Raw genomic sequence first — 20,429 nt, 5'->3', positions numbered from 1 at the left:
GTCATCCGTTACAGCACTGGCATTGCTAAGCATGGGGGTAATAATGTCAGCTGTGTTCTCTACAGAATGAAAGAAAAGCACAAGAGTTGGTGTCTTAAAAAAGAAAAGAAAAAAATACATCAGTTTCAACAAGGCTCTTTGCTGGTTTAAGTTATGCCTACATGGAGAAGAGCTGTGAGGACAAGCTGATGGATAAATAGGCATTAGGCCCTGAGTTACATTTTTCCAGGAACTCTTCTGGGGACAGGACAGATTCCCACAAACGAGACCGTTGCCCTCAAGAGGCATGCTGCTGCTTGGCACTCTCCCTCTGGTCTGCAAGGATGGATGGATTTGAACTCAATGCACCTTTCTCAGCGCTTCATCTTTGCTAAACTAGATTGTATCTGTTTTCTTGACATAAACCCGTATATGAACTAAAGAAACTACATCCAGTACTCTACCAACTGATGCATACTGTGGAGTTAGCCAGAGCTAGCAGAGTTTTGATACTAGCATCCAAATCGTTATCACCCACGCTGCCTTCACAATGATTTATGACCAGTCACCGCTCCAGAATTAACTGGGTTGTTTCCACAGCAAGAAGAGCTAGCGTAGCCAGTAGGGTGTCAGCATGGACACGCACTGTACCATTTTGATTTCTACAGCCCATTACAGTCCCACAAGGATGCCTCAGCTAGCCCTGTACCCTCCCAGTCAGGAGTGGAGATGTGCAAGGGAGACCTGTATTGCCCAGACAATAAGGGAAATGATGGGACAGTTAATGCCCCGCAGCCCGTTCTCAGTGTTAATGTCAGCCTGCAGTATCTCTGGGGCCACTCTGTGGAGTCATTCCCCAGGTCAGTGAGGATGTGGTGCCTTACACAGCAGTAAGCACAACCACTTGTACTTGTTCCTTACAGTGTTCTCTCTACCCATCATCTTTCTGAAGTATTGCACGTACGATATTAGGAACACTAAATCAAAAGGATTTAATAAAGCTGACACTTCCCTGCATTTACAGAATGTTGATGGTTTTGTGCATCACAAAAAGAATACTTCTTAAATATCCCTTCCAAGGGGAAAAAAAAACCCAAAGAACAGAAAATAAATACATTCAATCAATGATAGTGTAAAGCTCTGACCAAACTGTTGTTTCAGATTACTGGTGTCTTGAATTACTATGTTAATCAGCGATACAACAGCGCACTGCTTCCATGCCCGTGTGCTAGGACTCTCGTATTGGCTGAAATGAACTGCTGAAGCTTTTTTCCGAATAAGAATAGAAAGATTTCAGAGTTAGTATTTTCATAAAGCAGCCAAAACAAGTCCCTATTACTGCAGAAATGTCAAAGCTAGGAGTGGAAAAGGGAGGCTGTGATCCCACTGCCCTTTAATGAGGGGGAATTGTCCTCCTTTATAACTTTAGTTATGGTACGTTGCCAAATTGTTTTTCAACATTCACCTCACCAAATCTGAAGGCTGACCTTTGCAGTAGTTATCCAAAGGTGTCGCTGAATATGAAGAAGTTTTCAGCCACGAATAGATTATTATTTTATACACTCAGGCCAGTTGCATCTGTCAAACGAGACTGCCAGAAGCGCACACTCGGGGCTGCAATGACCGCACACCCTCCTCTGCTGCCGAGGGCAGACCCGGCTCCTCTCCTGGGCAGTATATACCATTTTTCCTGCAAGGAGGTGACTGCAAAAAATGGTGAAGCATTCTTGGTGCTTCGCCAAGATGTTGCTTTGATTTTATTTTTTTTCCAATTAGTTTTGGCCATCTGACAGTGCTGTGCTTAAAGCTTGTTTTTTAAAGTGAAGTTGCACATGTGTTTAAAAGGCTGAATGTCTGTATGGGTAAGGTCCTTGCTACTTCTGGTAGGGGAACTGATCTTTTCAAAAGTCTACAGATAGTTAAGCATTACCTAGTAGCTAGACAGGAAAAAACAACTCATTTCACTCTGTAACCTAAAGCATTGGAGTCATCTGGAGTTAGCTGTTCAAAACTGTCAATCATTATTTGAAATGAGAAAAATGGATGAGCAGCAAATATATCTATTTTATATAGCCTTTAAAATTATTTCCGTTTTAAAGACATGCACTGTTTTATTCAGTAGTAGCCCTGTAACAAATAGAAAAAAGAAGTGATATAATTTCCTGCTTAGATTAAATATGACACTGTTTACTGCAGGCCTTCTTTTGGGTCAGTGCTGGGTATGCTGCCTTTTAGGTTCTTCTTCCCTCTCTAGCCCCATAACAGCTCTGCAGTGTTGGAGTCCTTGTACATCTGCAGCCTCTGTGGTTCTGGAGGTGCTGTGCATTGTAAGTACGTTGGGAGCACCTCTACTTTTGTTCCTTTAAGGGCATTTTTGTCTCTTACTCTATACTTCTGTGACCATGAATGGACTGGGAGGTCCTGCCCCACTCACATAGGTAATGATAAGGTGACAACTCTCAATTTCCCTTAGTGTCTGCAGTGGTAAAGGCAAAGACATTTCCAGAGGGACCTACAGGTGATTTTGCTGATAGGCCATGCGATGATGAGAGTCTGGGCTGAAGGGACTGATACTTTATTTTCCCATTTCCAAAAGCAGCTAGAAAAGGACAGAATAGTGGGCACGGCAATGCCTGCACTGTGCCACATGGGGCCCCAGCTGCCTGTGGGAGCATTGGACGTGATGCAGCGAGGCCATGGGGATGGAGGTGACCCCTGTGAGCAGGAGCACATGCCTCGGACTCAGGGAGTCTTGTCTCCCACAACTTCATCAGTCAAAAGACCAGGCTGTTTTTCTTCACAGTTCTGTGCAGTTAGATGGACTCCATCCGTCCTGCAAATGTGGTTCAGGCAATTCAGTCTACCTCTCCCAACAATATCTGCCAGGAAAACTTGTAGTTGTCTTCAGTTGCTGATATTGTGGTCCCCTGGACCTTGTCTGCTGCCCTGTCCGTCAGGCAGCCCAGCTGGCAGGTATGTTCCTGGCTCCCCTTCACCTGTGGTGAGTGACGAGCTGCAATCCAGTTCAGCTCTTTAGCCTTTTGACGCTTGGCTTTAGCAGAATTTGCATTGTAATTAAATTAATTCTATTTATAGAGAAAGATGTACAGGAAAATGCAACTATGAGCTGGCCCAAGGAGGCAAAGAGATAAAAAAAACAACTCTGGGTGCATGACTACAGCAAATTAATTGGCAGAAATGCTGCATTTTGTGACAAGCATGAAAAGTTCCAAGTTTTGGTCTTTGATGCTTCTGTGGACCTCCATTATTAAATAATTGCTACCTTATGCTCCATCTACGCTGTCAAACTGCAGAGTGTCAGGAAAGGTTCCTTGGCACCGCATCCTGATCCTCTGTGTTGTGATGTGGCTCAGCCTGTCTTGGGCATTGTTTCCATCCAAGCCAAGCCAGCCAGTATTGCCCTAAACAGTTCCTGGGTACAGTTCAGGGCTTCGCAGAGGCCAGGGACTGTTCCTGGTAGTCACACTGGTTTGGGGGCAAAAGTTGCTCAACAGCATGTGTGTGGAGTGCTGCAGGCCACCTGACCTCCAGGCCAGACAGTCGGTCTTCATTTACTAACGTATGCGCAGCCCGAGGGAAATCACCATACCGTTTTCATCCTTCTTTCTCACTAGCACTAGTGATCGTGCAGTAGCACAGTGAGTTGGAGCAGCTCACCAGTTCAGCTGAAAACTTTTTACTTATCTTTATTATTGTTGTTAGGGTGATTTTCTAGGTAGCACTCTAAGTCACTTTACAATTACTAGCATTTCTTGAAAAGCTGAATATTGCTGAAGGAAAACTTGCCCCATCTAAGTTGATGGTAGTATAATTTTCAAGAGGCTTAAGCTGGCCACAAAACAGCATCCTGAGTCACTTACCAAAGGAAATACGCAGCCAACTGAAACTCAGGTTTCTTGGTTGAATTCCTACAGTTTTTGTGTCTTAGATTGAAAGCCTATATATATCTAAGTTCTCATTTAAGTACAGGCTAAGCCCTCCCTTCGGTCCAAGCTCATCTCATATCAAAGTTCTGGCACAGTGAGCTCCAGGGATTATCAAGGAAAAATCTCTTATAGTGTGGACAAGCCCACCACTGCCATCTGACTGCACCTTGCTCCACCATGTCAAAGAAGCACAGAGTCCAGAGGGTCCCCCAGGGACCCAGCAACATAGCAGAGGATTTGCAGGTGGCTGAGCTGCAGGGGTCTTTGCCAGCAGTATGAGCACAGCCGGTCATGAGGTGGGCATTTGGCCCACATTCATCCAAACAGTATAAACTAAACCACAGAGTCCTCGCAACACTATTTACAGAATTTAACCATCCTCGGATTACAGTTTGCTTTGTTGCTGGAGAACCAGTTAGGAAACATAGTGCTGGTTCTTTTTTTTTGGAGTTCATCACTGCTGAGATAAGATTTATAAAGTATTATGTAGATGAAAAAATGGAAGACGTCTTTCCATCAAGCAGCAGTTAGTGCAGCTTTGCTTGGAAAAAAATACATATGAAAAAATAAAATCAGGAGGTAAATAATTCTGATACTGGTCTGCGTATTCAAACAGCTCCCAGCTGGAGTATTATGTTTGTGTTCTATGACCTGCATGGCTTTCCAGTCCATTCCCAACTCCCAAATTCCTGAATTCAAGTTGTTTTCAACCCAGTATAAAGCATATATAGTTTGGGATCTGTATGTTTTTCTTCCTCTTCCTGTGATACTATAGCTGTTTGTAGCAAAGCCTAGAGAGAATGGCAGCAAGACAAAGATGCCTCTTCCTTTCTCAGATTAGTTCCTGCCTTGAGCTCAAACCAGGAAACTTGATGGACAGCGTCAACGGACTTCCAGGAAATGCCACAAGAACTGCCTGTGCTTCTGAGCTCTCAAGGAGTTCAGGGAGTAGGAAGTGGCATGTGAAAATAAAGCTAATTGCAAGGATTGGCATTCTTACTGGGGAGGAGGAGTCCCTGGCATGTTTTGTAAGGATTTTTGAATGGCTTCATTCTATAATTCATATTCTTTGAACAATGAATCAGCACATTTAAAAAAAACAGAGAAGAAATAGTTAAAAATATGCACTGACAATGGTGTTGAGGTGTAGACACAAGGTTAACTACTGATGAAACAAAATTTTATTTTCAGATACTGCACTCTTCCCTCCTGCAAAAAGCTACACCAATAGGGTCTAGAGTACACAGCCAGTAAATAGGGGAATGTCATTAGTGTCATTGACTTTAGAAGAAAATTCTAGTAATTGGTTAGTGTTCCTTCTTAAGCTAAATTTTTGGAAACACAGGAGGTCCAGCTCCCACCTCCCATTATATTATCAAGGAAACTTTCTACCATGCTAAAAAGCATTTCTGTCTGCCTTGCAAGATTGTCGCCTACTTTCATCTACTTGCAGCTGTGCACAAAGGCTGTTTTTCTGAGGGTCCTTGAAGAAGGCGTGATTTAAGAGAAAATCTCTTACCTATATTTGAGATTGAGTCCCTTTTTTTTTGGGGGGGGGGGAGGGTGTCATCTTCTTGACCAGGCTGAGAAAGCATAAAATTACAAAAATTACATATCTACTACGTGTGTTTCATATCTTATCCTTCTTCATATCATCTATAGTCTAATTTCATGCGCAGACAGCTTCTGCTTCTGGTAAAATATGAAATTTATATTACTAAAATAAGATTTAGGTCATAATGACTATTTCAGTGCATTTTACATCTGCATGCTAATTAAATTTCACAGGACTCCTATGAGGTAGGTAATCCTCAATTTAACCTTCGAGAATGAGAAATATGAAGAAGTGATAGTCAGCTCCCTCAGCTGAAGCCATATATTTAGAAATGTTTCATTTTGGATAGTAAAGTGATATGCCAGATTTGAAGCAGATCAGCAGTTTAGTGGTGGAATACCTTTAAAATGCTGGGAGCTGGGAGCAAATGCCATAGAAGTGGGTGGAACAACAGGAGCATATCTGGTTTGAAATGCCAGCAGCAGTTGCCTGCTTGACTTCTTTAGCCAAATCCTAAACTGAAATAAAAAAACCCTTGCATTAACAGCAGTAAAAGTCCAGAGGAATGAATATTTCATTGGTTTTTCTAGTTTTTACATCAGTAGTTCTTACATACAAGGTTGGCTATTCACACTGCTAGCACTAGTTCCTGAATGGGAGCCTAAACTACCTATCTCTGATTAGATATAAGGAAGAACTTTTTCCCCAAGTGTGGTCAAACATTGGAACAGGTTGCCTAGGGAGGTTGTGGAGTCTCCATCTTTGGAAACGTTCAAAACCCAGCTGGACCCAGTCCTGGGCAACCTGCTGTACCTGACCATGGTTTGAGCAGGCTGGACTAGCAACCTCAAGACCCTTCCAACTGGAAGCAATCATGGAATTGCTTCCAACCTCAGCAATTCCATGATTCCTAGTTTGTTCTGGAAGCTTGTTCAATTCACTCCTGTTTTCCCTGACAACATGCTGTTGCTTAAACACAGAATCTGTGCAATCTGAGAATCAGGGGACAGACTTACTGCCAAAGTCCAGTCAGGGGCCTGAAATCCTTTTTCTTCTGACAGGTTTAATCTGATCACAACTAAGTCGCACAATGGGAAGGACTTCTAACAAAATACAAGGATAGTGACTTTTCTTCTAAAACGAGGAAATTTGTTTTCATACTTACAAAGTTTCTAGAATACCCACGGTGAAGATGTGAGTTCAGTTTCTTCCTTAGCCTGTACGAAGTTCAACCCCTGTCTTCTCAGTTCCCCAAACTGCACTCTGAGTAACAGGCTGTGAGGCGGTTTGGAGCAAAGGCACTTCTTTCTTTGTTAGGATGCTCTGTAAGTTTTATCCAAACACCCTTTCGCATAAAATTCATGTGAGTGTTTGGCACAGGGACTGTGACTAAGCTCCCTCATTCCAGGTAAGTGCCTGGATCACGAGGCTGCAACATGCCCTTTCTTGCACACGAAGGGCTTCTCTTCTAGCCATCCTCCTCCCCAGGCAACCTGTGGGTGTTTCATGAAAAGGCCATGAGTTATGAAAAGCAGAGGAGAGCATGCCAGTTTATTTATCATAGAAGCATAGAATGGTTTGGGTAGGAAGGGACCTTAAAGTCGGCGAGGCAGCAGCGGCTGCAGCCAGGCCTGAGGTGAGCCTGGGGTGAGGGTCGGTGTAGGTGAGGTGTAGGCCATGGTCAAAAGGAATAAAGCGACCCAAACTGACCTAGCACGGAAACACGCAGCCGCCCAGGTGATGGGCTGCACAGAATGTCTGAGCCTGTCACCTCTTGCGGGAGGACAGCAAAGACAGTGCCTGTGTGGGCTGTGAGCAGGTGAATGATCTGCTCAGCCTGGTGGCTGAGCTGAAGGAGGGGGCGGAAAGGTTGAGGGCCATTTGGGAATGTGAAAGGGAAATAGATTGGTGGAGCCACACCCTGCCATCCTTAGGGAAAGAACAGCAGGTGGAGGCTCCATGAGAGGTTGAGGATCCCCTACCCTCTTGTCACCAAGCAGAAGGAGGGGAACTAGGAGAGGTTGGGGGGGAACGGAAACGGGTACCCGCTCAGGGCAGCAGGAGAGTCCCCTCCAGACCTCCCCCGCCTTCCCAGGTGCCCGTACGGAACAGATAGGGGCCTCTGGAGATAGACGATGAGGGAATTGAGGATGCTGATAAAGCCCCATCCAGGGAGTTGCTGAAGCAGCCAGCTCCATATATTAAGGCTGCTTCTGTGAAGAGCAAGAGGAAGGTGGTTCCATTCTGAGGGGAACTGAGGGTCCCATGTGCAGGCCGAACCCTTCCCACAGGGAGCTCTGCTGCCTCCCTGGGGCCCGCGTTAGGGATATAACCAGGAAGTTTCCTGGCCTGATACGGCCCTCAGATTGTTGCCTTCTTTTGATCTACACGCAGACAGTGATGAGTTAGAGAGAAGAAGTCTGAGGGCAATGAAGAAAGATTTCAGGGCCTTGGGACGTCTTGTCAGGGGCTCAGGAGCACAAATCATGTTCTCCTCTGTCCCTCCAGTTTTGGGGACTGATGAATGAGTGAATAAGAAGGCCAGACAGATCAATGCCTGCCTCTGTAACTGGTGCTACCAGCAGGGATTTGGGTTCTCTGATAAGAGTTTGATTTACAGGACACCGGGCCTGCTGGCAAAGGATAGGAAAACCCTATCCCAAAAGGGGAAAAGGGTACTAGGCCAAGAGTTAGCAAGGCTCATGGACAGGGCTTTAAACTAGAATCGAAGGGGGAAGGGGATAAAACCAGGCCCACTAGTAATGAGCCTGGGAGTAAAGGGCCAAGGATGGGGGTGAAACTGGGAGCCCAGCTCAAGTGCACCTACGCTAATGCACGTAGCATGGGCAATAAACAGGATGATGTGGAAGCCATTGTGCAGAAGGACAGCTATGACGTAGTTGCCATCATGGAAACATGGTGGGATGACTATCACAATTGGAATGCTGCAATGAATGGCTATAAGCTCTTCAGGAGGGATAGGCAAGGAAGGAGAGGAGGGGGTGTGGCTCTGTACATGAGGGAGTGCTTTGACTGTATAGAGCTAGATTCCAGTGATGATAAAGTTGAATGTTTATGGGTAAGGATGAAGGGGAAGGCAAATAAGAGAGATTTTGTGCTAAGAGTATGCCATAGACCACCCAACCAGGATGAGGAGGCAGATGAAGTATTCTATAAGCAGCTGGCTGAAGTCTCACAATCGCCAGCCCTTTTTCTAGTTGGGGATCTAGTTTCAACCTTCTGGATATCTGCTGGAAATATAACACAGCAGAGAGCAGGCAGGCTAGGAGGTTCCTCGTGTGTATGGAAGATAACTTCCTGACACAACTGGTAGGTGAGCATACCAGGGGAGGCGCCTTGCTAGACTTACTGTTCACAAACAGAGAAGGACTAGTGGGAGATGTGGTGGTCAGAGGCTGTGTTGCGCTTAGTGATTATAAATTGGTCAAGTTTTCAATTCGTAGTGATGTAAGGAGGGGGGTTAGCAAAACCTCCGCCCTGGACTTCCGGAGGATGGACTTTAGCCTGTTTAGATCATTGGTTGAGAGAGTCCCTTGGAAGATAGTCCTGAAGGGCAAAAGGGTCCAGGAAGTCTGGATGCTCTTCCAGAAGGAAATCTTAAAGGCCCACGAGCAGGCTGTCCCCATGTGTCTCAAGATTAAAGGGAGGGGAAAATGGCCAGCCTGGATGAACAAGGAGCTCTTGATATGGGACTTAGGAACAAAAGGAGGGTTTACCACCTTTGGAAGAAGGGAAAGGCAACTCAGGAGGAGTACAGAGATCTTGTTAGGTTATACAGAGAAAAAATTAGGGAGACAAAAGCCCAGCTGGAGCTGGAGCTCAACTTGGCCATTAACATAAGGGATGACAAAAAGGGTTTTTATAAATACATCAACAAAAAGAGAGTCAGGGAGACTCTCCATCCATTACTGGATGCTGGGGGGAACGTTGCAACCAAAGATGAGGAGAAGGCTGAGATACTTAATGCCTTCTTTGCCTCCTTCTTCACTAATCAGACCAGCTTCCCCCAGGGTGTTCAGCCTCATGACCTGGAAGATAAGGATGGAGAGCAGAACAACCACCCCATAATCCAGAAGGAAGTAGTTAATGATCTGTTTATGCACCTAGACAAGCATAAGTCTATGGGGCTGGATGGGATTCACCCAAGAGTACTCAGGGAGCTGGCGGAAGAGCTCAGCAAGCCTCTCTCCATCATCTATCAACAATCCTGGTCAACAGGGGACATACCAGATGACTGGAGGGTGGCTAACGTGATGCCCATCTACAACAAGGTCCAGAAGGAAGATCCAGGGAACTAAAGGCCTGTCAGCCTGACCTCGGTACCGGGAAAGATCATGGAGAGGATCATCTTGAGTGAGCTCTCATGGCAAGTGCAGGGCATCCAAGGGATCAGGGCCAGCCAGCATGGGTTTAGGAAAGGTGCTTAACCAACCTTATCTCTTTCTATGACCTTGTGACCCGCCTTCTTGATGCGGGGAAGGCTGTGAACGTTGTCTGCCTGGACTTTGGTAAGGCCTCTGACACCGTCCCCCACAGCATTCTCCTGGAAAAGCTTGCGAATCATGGCATAGACAAGTGTACTCTTCACTGGGTAAAAAACTGGCTGGATGGCTGTGCCCAGGGAGTTGTGATTAATGGGGTGAAATCTTGTTGGTGACTGGTCACCAGTGGTGTCCCTCAGGGCTCAATTTTGGGGCCAGTCTTGTTTAATATCTTTATTGATGATCTGGATAAGGGGATTGAGTGCGCCCTCAGTAAGTTCACAGATGACACCAAGCTAGGTGGGAGTGTTGATCTGCTTGAGGGTAGGAAGACTTTACAGAGGGACCTGGACAGGTTGGATCAATGGGCCAAGGCCAATGGGATGAGGTTCAATAAGGCCAAGTGCCGGGTCCTGCATTTTGGTCACAACAACCCCAAGCAATGCTACAGGCTGGGGAAGAGTGGCTGGAAAGCTGCCCAGCAGAAAAGGACCTGGGGGTGTTGGTGGACAGCCTGCTTAACATGAGCCAGCAGCATGCCCAGGTGGCCAAGAAGGCCAACAGCATCCTGGCCTGTATCAGGAATAGCGTGGCCAGCAGGACTAGGGAAGTGATGGTGCCTCTGTACTCGGCACTGGTGAGGCCTCACCTTGAGTACTGTGTTCAGTTCTGGGCCCCTCACTACAGGAAGGACATTGAGTTGCTGGAGCATGTCCAGAGGAGAGCCACCAAACTGGTGAGGGGTCTAGAGAAAAAGTCATACGAGGAGAGGCTGAGGGAACTGGGCATGTTTAGTTTGGAGAAGAGGAGGCTGAGGGGAGACCTCATTGCCCTCTACAACTACCTGAAAGGAGGTTGTAGAGAGGTGGGTGTTGGCCTCTTCTCCCAAGGGAATAATGACAGGACCAGAGGAAATGGTCTGAAGTTGCGGCAGGGGAGGATTAGATTAAATATTAAGAAGAATTACTTTACTGAGAGAGTGGTAAGGCACTGGAACAGCCTGCCCAGGGATGTGGTTGAGTCGCCATCCCTGGAGGTATTTAAGAAACATGTAGACATGGCACTTCAGGGCATGCTCTAGTGGCATGCCCTAGTGGCCGAGATTGTGGGGGTCTTTTGTGTGTGGATGGTTGGACTTGGTGATCTCAGAGGTCCTTTCCAACCATGAAGATTCTGTGATTCTGTAAAGATCATCGAGTTCCAACCTCCCTGCCATGGGCAGGGACGCCTCCCACTACACTAGGTTGCTCAAAGCCCCATCCAACCTATTCTTGAACACCTCCAAGGATGGGGCATCCACAACTTCCCTGGGCAACCTGTTCCAGTGTCTCACCACCCTCACAGTAAAGAATTTCTTCCTAATATCTAATCTAAATCTGTCCTCTTTCAGTTTAAAACCATTACCCCTTGTCCTATCGCTGCACTCCCTGATAAAGAGTCCCTCCCCATCTCTCCTGTAGGCCCCCTTCAGGTATTGGAAGGTTGCTATAACCTCTCAATGGAGCCTTCTCTTCTCCAGAATGAACAATCCCAGCTCTCACAGCCTGTCTTCATAGGAGACGTGCTCCAGCCCTCTGATCATTTTCGTGGCCCTCCGCTGGACTCATTCCAACATGTCCATGTCCTTCCTGTGCTGAGGAGTCCAATGCCGGACACAGTACTCCAGGTGGGGTCTCATGAAAGCAGAGTAGACGGGTAGAGTCATCCCCTCAACCTGCTGGCCATGTTATCAGCCCTAAGTCTTCTCCTTCCCAAGCACTCCAACTATTGATTAGAAGGTGATCAGTGATGTTTCCCACTTCCACAGCTGTTTTGTCATGGAGGGAAAGAATAAGGCTGCTCAGTTGTTCAAAAAAAACATCTGAATGTGTTTTTCAGAAGATGGTTTTAGGCTGTGAAAGGCAAATGACAGAAAGGCCTTTCTGCTGCCTCTAATGAGATACAATAAACCCAAGAAAGAAGAAGCGTTTGAGATTTTTCTTCACACTTTGCATTTTGGTTGCTAACTAAAGTGACCTTTTGGTTCCTTTTGGATACTACTCTGAAGGAACTAACTTTCCTAAGTACTTTTTATGGTGTCTTACCTAAGGTTTTGGAGTTCATTCTCAGGATCACCTCCATAAAACATAGTAAGTTTTAGGTACCAGGTGCTTAAATAAAATTGGCCCTAGGTGACTAAGGTAAGATATCACTCTGAATCAGCAGCAGAACAATTAAAAGAACCCAAATTACCTGAACCTGGTTGTGCTCCTCACAGCATTAGTGCATGAAATTTATGAGAGAGTCTCATCATCTTCTGTAATAGTTATAACCAAATCAGCAGCCGGTGACAAAATTACATTAAAAGATCCAGACTTTGTCAGCTCGTTGCTCTTACAAAAGGAAATTCATATGGTAATATGCAGTCTAACTCCGCTGTGGATAGAAGCTGCATATACAAGGATTCATGTTAACATCTAGAACAGGAGGAAGGCCTTTTTAGACATTATAAATATCAGCACTCATCACTATATGCAAGTAGATAATTAGGGTAATTATTCCTAATTAGCAGCTGCAAGCCCTGCAGATGGGAATTTCAGGGGCTGGTAACTATTGTAAGAGAGCATTTCTACTAGCTGCAAAGCCCTTTTCATGTTTTGGAAAATATATATTTAATGACCTGTACATATGCTGTTAAACATTTTGTTGATTTTTAAAATAAAAATCTTTCCTGCACTAGTATAATACTTCTGCTTCTCTTTGAAGCTTTGTTGGGGTCTGAGATGGCCTGGATTTGGAAAGATGTTTCCAAGTATTTAACCTATCAGCTGAAGTAAATGATGAGCCAGATCAAACTGGGACTTGAATTTTGTGTCTGATCTCAGTTCACCAGGAAAAACAATGTCAAGGGCCCTTTTGTTGGCTTTTGAAGACAGCAACAGGACTCCAGCTGTTTTCCTAGGCTCTGAACGAAACCTTCTGAGAGAACACATTGTCAAATTTGTTTGCCAGGCTCCAGAAGCACTTTCCTTGTATTCATTGTATTCTGCTCCTTTGAATGGCTCAAGGGTAAAAATATACACATATTTTAATTGTGAGTAATGTTTTTTTTCAATCATAAATGCTTCTGTGATAGTCAACAAGTTACTCTGATTAGAAAGGAATTCTTGGTGTGTTTGTGTGTACCATGAATACATCACAAGCACAAATGGAACAGGGCTTCTTCAGTTTTTAGCTTTTATGAGAATTCATTTAACTTAGGAATTCAGAAAGCAAAAGAAATGTAATCAACAAAAATAGTAAGACACGTAAATGTAAGATTTGTCTTCATGAAGGTCCTTATCACAACAAAGAAACTTAATTTTTTAGATACTTTAATGTAAAAAAATCAGTCATTCCTATCTATTAAAGTAAGATTTCAACTTCAATCAATAAATAAGCCTGTGTTTACTCATTTAAATCCATTCCTTATCTACTTATGTGAATATGGAATTTCAGACAAAAGGAAGTTGAGAAACTAATCATTTTTGCATTTGGGTAAGAAAAAGGTTATTGATCGATGTCTTTTTAAACTTTCTATTTAATTATCTTCAAGCTAAAATATAGGAAAGAAATTTCAAGCCAAAATAATTATTCTATGAAAAAGTTATGAGTTTTTTGAAAAAAGAATATTAAAACTGAACTTAATAGCTCAGCTTTCGTACAGAAAATTACAGTGTAGCTCACAATGCCTATGTAGATGCCAATAAATGTTTTTTCAGCATTTGGATTCTGTTTTTAGCTATGCTGACATACAAGTAATAAAGAAGATTTAAAAGTGAGAGTATGTCTGTATGATATCAATTAATTTTTCTTAATATAGCTCTCTAATTTAAATTTTTCCAGTTAATGGTGTTGCCAGCTGTGGATTAAAAAAAAAAAAGAATCTTAAGAAAATATTATTTTGTTTATTTTAGCAGTCTGGCTATTACAACTATGAGTATATGTAAATACCTCTTAGGTGTCCTAGAATCTCAAAAATCTCAAAAAACCTTCCTCCAACTTTAATCTCATACATGTTAGGTCTTAGAAAAGAAATGAGGAAGACGTATCTCATTTATGGGCTTCAGATTTGGGAATATTTTTCATGCTCCCTTTCCAATCACCACCCAAAGCTGAATAAAGTTTATTTCTTTGCATGATCTAACCCATATTTCATTTAGATTCATGCTCTGTCCTATTACTTTGTATAAGAATATAACTTATAATTTTTTTCTCTGGTATTTGTCTCTAACATTTTTCTGATCTGTGTGATCTGTTTCATCTCTTCTGATCTGACTTCGTCTTCAGTCTCTCTTTTTTCTCTCCTGAGATTGTTTCTTTAATTTAAGATCTCTATCTTGACTTGTTCACCCCCTTTTAAAACTTCATTTGCCCCTTAATCCCTTTTTGGTACTCAAAGCACCAGGTCTGTTCACCTGGTGTGTGGCTAATACGTGTATCTTGAAAGGGATGTAAATATGGCAGAGTGTGGTAGTTAAATCCCCTTTCCAAGACTGCTGAAACCAATGGGAGCCTTTGCTCCAGCTCTGCAGTGAGCTCTCCCTGTAGAAGGTCTCAAATATGCTTGATTTGAAAGTCGTCATTAGATATCCTGCTTTGCAGAAACTCCTTAATATATGTTTAACTGGAAGTTCAGATTTATAGTATATTGGTAAATAATGCCATTGTACTGTTTAATATATATGAAGTCATTATGTTTATAAAGGATTTGGTGCTGCCAAGTGCATCAGCTCCGGTCCACTGATGTATTCTGTCACATCCTTCTTTTTAACCATGAGTCATTATAATGGATTTCAGAGAGCTGCTTATATCCTTTAAGTTAAGTAAATGCTTAAGTGTGTTTCTGGATTAGGACCAGAGGACTCAGCATCGTGGAAGATTAAACAAAAAGCAAAGAATCAGCAAAACTGGCAGAGACAGGCTTGCTGAGTTTATCCATAAGTCTTAAAACAAGGCTGATTTCACTTTGGATTGGAAAATCTACTCCTGCTCAATTCTCGGTTTGTAGTGCAGAGAGATACCCGTCCAGTAGCTGTGGGTTATCTGACTACCAGTCTTAACTATTTGAAAAACCACCTCAGCTGCATGGAAGCAGCTTCAACTAAATGTATTAATAATTAACTAGCTACGTTCCTGATATGTTACAACTTCGATGAACTATTTTGCAGTTTCTAAATAAGAAAAAAAGAAAAATTGCCACATTTGCATTTTTTTTTCACAGAAGTTTGCCCTAAATCAGAATCCTAACATTTATGCCAAAATCACAGCTTGGTTTAACTTAAATACTTCATTCATCTTCCTGAAAAGCAGCCAAAGCCCCATGTAAGGAGAGTTGGTAAAAGACTCTGAAGTGCTCAGCTTTCAATGAGTTTTAGGTTTGAGACACCTGATCAACTTACTGTTTCTCAGCTGAAAATGTGTGTGCAAACTTTTAAGAGGTTAAGCTAAACTACTTACTGCAATTAAGAGCACATCTGCAAATAGATATTGCAACTCGGCTCACAAGCCATGACTTGATTGTTCCTTAGGTTCCAACATTTATAAACTGAAAATTTCCAATATTGAAGTTGGAATTAAATCATTTGGGGACCTTAGAACTTGCTTTCTAAATGATCTGTTTCTGAAGAATAAAAAATTTATGACTTGTCTTTGTAAAATGAAAAACAGAAGTAAGTATTTAAATATATGAAAAGAATAATTCACATTTCGCATGTGTGTTTTGTGGACTCCATTAGGTACCTCAGGATGAATGGGGAGGATACCCAGCTGGTGGGAAAGACGAAGAGATCCCCTGCAGAAGAATGAGAAGTGGGAGCTACATTAAGGCAATGGGAGATGAAGAAAGTGGTGACTCTGATACTAGCCCCAAGACGTCACCAAAATTAACGGTTCGACCAGAGTCGTTATTAAAATCCATTGGACAAAGACCACTGGGAGATCATCAAAAGTAAGTTTCACTGTACCATGTTATACACCTTTCTGAAAGTTGCCATGGTGTAATTTTTCTTTGTGTCTTACTGGTGGTGGTCAGTGTCCCTGAGAAAATATGATACCGTACTTATAAAGCTAACTTTTGTGTCTTCGTTTTAAATTAGCTACAGTTTCTTGTGGCTGCTGGATGAAAAACTGCCATCTTCTTCCATCCATGTAGCAAACCTGCTACTTCAGAAAGAGTTTGTTATGTTTACTAAAGGAAATATATCTGTATTTTTACTAAAAGTTTAAAATTCTGAATATTTCTTCTCTAGAAGGATTGTTTTATATTATAATTATTTGTTATATCATAGCTTTCTCTGAAATAGAAAATACACTCTATTTTATACTAGGCCTAATAACAAATATATAATTGTATCATATATTTGACATCTTACACTTTTTTATTGATACAATGCTTTATGTATCAGCTATACTGTATCATACTCATTTAAACCCGTGGAGGGTTTTGTTTGAATGGGGTTTTTTTTCATTCATACTACATATAATATGGCCTATTAAATAACTAAAGCAAATTTTAAAACTATTCGAAAGTATGTAGTTATATATGTTTTCCAATAGATCTTTATTTTTCTCTCCTTTTTATCCTTTCAATATATCATTTTATAACTAAACTGTAGGTATACTTCTGAAGACAGTTTCAAAGTGTTAGCCTGATTTCAGATCTGCAGCTTCTATTAATGTGACTGGGTGTTTCTCACAGCTTAGAAAATTGATCTTTTTGCCTGGGAGATACATAAAATGAAGAAATTAAGAGTGAAACCTTTGATCAAAGGTTGTTTATTGTTCTGTAGGTAATAGCATGTATAGTATACCATAGTGACTCACCTTTCCATAAAACAAACAAAAAAAAACCTTAGGCAAAAATCCTTTTTGGCTTAATTCAATTTAATTGTTTAGTTTGTAATCTGGAAGAAAACCACCAACTTTCACTATTCCCAAAGAGAACAGTTTACAACTATATTGTTTGGTATAGCTTGCTCACGTATCTCTGTAGGCTCAATTCAGATGCACAAACAAATGCATCTGTACCATGAGCTGCTGTAAGATTTCTGGGGTACCATGCAACAAATCTGCTAGGTCTCTGCTCTCGATTGGCAACTGAAAATCTGGGCAAGATACTTTATGGAATCTCAAAGGGTGCCAGAGACCTATGTTTGGGCAACTGAACTAAATTCTGAACTTAAATCTGAAGGATTTCCTACAATATTAGTTCCAATGATGAAAACATGGCCTATAGCATAAGTATTGCTGGCAGGCTGTACCTGGCTGATTTCCAAAGATGAAAGGATGAGATTGAGACTTGTGGGATAAGACTTGCTAAGGGAGAGTGATGTAACCTCTGCAGCTTGTTAAGAGTGACCCTTCTGAAGGCAACAGGGAAAGAGGAGATAATCGACTTTCTCCGGCTTCCACACATCGACCAGCTGTCTTCCTGCTGGTAAATTAAACATTTCCAGAACATAGAAAGCTGGCCATATACACTGAGGTTTTGGAGTGGTCCTCGGCAGACTTGTCACCTGGGTCCATTAGCACTGTCCTGGCCATGTTCTGGGCATTGGTGTAGACCAGAGATCATTCCCAGAAGGCAGTTTGGATGCAGCCATCCTGTTTTGGAGGGTATGTCATATCCATACTAGCACCATAAACTAAAATCTTTTCTCAGAGACAGTTCTAACTTTCCAAATAGTTAAACCAAATAAAACGTATTGTATTCTGTTATTTGGGTTTGGCTATGGTTGGGCCTTCCCCAAGTGAACGTAGACAACAGCATGAATTTTCCGTTGAGTGGCATGTCTCAGTGCCTGCCCTAGACTCCCACAGCCTGTGAACAGGTCCAGACAGCATCTAGGCATGCGTATTCAAACTAAGAACGTGTTTCAAGAAAAAAGCCTTTCTGATCTGTTAAATGCTGAAGGCAGGTGGTTACTAGCAGGTCAATACCAAATGGTGTGTCTTCTGTCAGTTTTCCATGTATTGCAAGTGCGCCACTCAAAACAGAATTGATTAACAAACGGGTGCGATGCTGATGCAGTACACTGGGGCTGACAGCTGTGCCTGTTCATGGTCCCAAAGGATTTAATGGCATAGTTACCACTAACTGCAGTCGGAAAAGGAGGAAGCTTCTTGTAATACTGCGAAATTTTATTAGGGGCTCTGTTGAGAATTTGTTGCAAGCACTGCACGAGGAATAATTAAGCAGTGAGGCTGCTGCTGGCAGATATCTTTTAAATCCTTGGTTTTTTCCCTCAAACTGAGGGGCAGCGCCTTGAATCTCCCAGCCTAATGTATGTGGTTTTTTTCAGTGAACTTCAGGCAGAAATGTGACAACTATTCTGGTTGTTGTATGTCTTTCTTGCAAAAATCTGCAAGTTTCAGCCGCCCTTAAGCAGACAGAAAATTTCTTTTCTCACAGGAATACAGAGCTGATCCTAAACCTGGGTTTTCACCACAAGCCATCTCCTCCCAGTACGTCTCTGTCTCCCTGTTACTGTTGTTACCTTTTCTGTCTGGTTGATTTCTATGAAGGACATAGCAAGAGATGATGGTTATGGAGCCTTCCTTCGCCCTCCTCAGAAATCCCTATTGCATGCTGAGTACCCTTTGCACTGCAGATCACGCTGCTGAGCCAGAAGCCAAGGTTTTGAACAGCATTCCTGCATGTATAGCAGAGCTGAATAGCATTTCTGGCATGTATTACGAGAAATCACATAATTCAAGATGTCAGCTGCATTAGCTGGCTTTTTAGCTTGTTTACCAGAGTGGAGGGAGCTAATGCACAGAAATAAAATGGGGCTTATACTCTCTTAGTTCTCTGCTTGAGTGGAAAGGATAGCTCAGAACTGGGGGCTGACAGAGCAGCAGCAAACCTGTAACAAAACCTGAATATTGATAGGTTTGGCAGTATAAAAACATGCATTGGCTGCAAAATGTATGTAGATGGGATTCGTAAGAATGAGCCTCTTTCACCATCCTGAGTAAGATAAAACGAAAACTAGAAAATCCTTCACTTAACCTTCAACAAACCTTTGACACGTGTGCGTGTTTCTCCTCTGAGTTGTATCAGGCATCTTTACAAGGATTTTTTTCCCATTTAAATTCTGTTTCTACTTTCGCAAAAGTAAGCCCCTGTTTTGTTGGGTTTTGTTGCTCAAAGATTCAGCAAATTGCACATTAAAAATTCATAGACAATAAAAATGCATATTTGTATCTGAATAAATAATTTTATTTAACAACAGACAAATAGGTAAATGTAACTGATTTAACAGAAACATTAAAATTCTGAAATAATTTCTTTTAAATTACTCTTGGAAAGGAGTATATTTTACTCCAGGTGGGAATAAAAAAGAAGTGCAGGGTCTGACCACTGCTGTTCTAGGCAGATGGTAGAAGCAGGACATGTGCCCAACCACTGCCATCTGATCACCAGCTCTGGTGAGTCAAACTGGTAGCACAGCCAGCATGATCCCCAGCCCGCTACCAGCCCAGGCCACCTAGATAGTTCTTCTAGATAGTGCCCAGGCACGTTTCAGGGACTAAGTCTGTGGGATGCAGCCACCCTCTCTATAGGATAAGAAAGTTTAACCCTACAGGTCAGTTGGCCGAAGGGTCAGGTAATGGACCTGGCTTATTTCTGAAAGTAGCTATAGCCGAAGTGACTGAAATTTTGCTGGATTTTTCAAAAATTAAATGCACCTAAATACCTAGATGACTCACTGAAGATAAATGGATTTCAATTCTTTCTTTGTGAATGCTGTTTCAAAGGACTAAATGGTATGTTGCACTACTTAGTCCTATAACATTAAGTTGAAGGCCAGTGTAATTTATTATTATTATTAAATTGCATTTGAGTGAAATATAATGCAATAAGGCTTGCTGTGGTGGAGACAGGACACATACTTGAATCTACTTCCTTTCCAACTTTTTTCTTTCTTGGAACAGTGCCAGCAATCCCATTTATTGTGGAAATTATTTTGACTCCTAGCAGTCCCAGGAGAAAAAAAAAGTATTAAACTTTTTTATTATTTTTTTATTTTATTTTGCGTTATGCTTAGACATACAAAATCTTTTGGATGTCAGTTTTGGTATCCTATGAACAAACACAGGTCTTCTGGAGGTGAAATGTAAGCCCTTTCAATTTAGTCCATTGTTTTCTGCCATGCTGTGATGCCACTGGGGTTGGACTTAAACTGTTGGAATGTAGTTGGCAGAAGGTAGCTTGTAGAGGGTAGGTAGCGTGCTGCTAGGTATTTTCATTACAGTAAAGGTCAAAATAGCTGAAGAGTTTATGGAACTGGTAGCTGAAACAAAGGGAATGTTTATCCTAAAAAAGTTTTGTGCAGTCCTGGAAGAGAGACTGACCCACATGATTTGTAAGGGTATCCTTCCAACCTAGTAAATGTCATTTCTCTGTATTTGTGACAAAAATGA

General features: G+C 42.4%; 1 protein-coding gene across 1 annotated transcript in view; it reads left to right on the top strand.

Annotated features, from left to right (window-relative positions):
- Window positions 1-20,429, top strand: part of DLGAP2 (DLG associated protein 2) — a 386,067-nt gene that overhangs the window by 302,202 nt on the left and 63,436 nt on the right. The window contains exon 5 of the mRNA XM_074154150.1: window positions 15,740-15,951. Within this exon, the coding sequence (XP_074010251.1) occupies window positions 15,740-15,951 (212 nt within the window). The remainder of the gene's footprint in view (window positions 1-15,739; window positions 15,952-20,429) is intronic.

This window comes from Numenius arquata, chromosome 9, assembly GCF_964106895.1.
Source record: "Numenius arquata chromosome 9, bNumArq3.hap1.1, whole genome shotgun sequence".
Taxonomy (NCBI): domain Eukaryota; kingdom Metazoa; phylum Chordata; class Aves; order Charadriiformes; family Scolopacidae; genus Numenius; species Numenius arquata.
The sequence above is the reverse complement of the archived record's forward strand: the minus strand, read 5'-3'. Positions and strand labels throughout refer to the sequence as shown.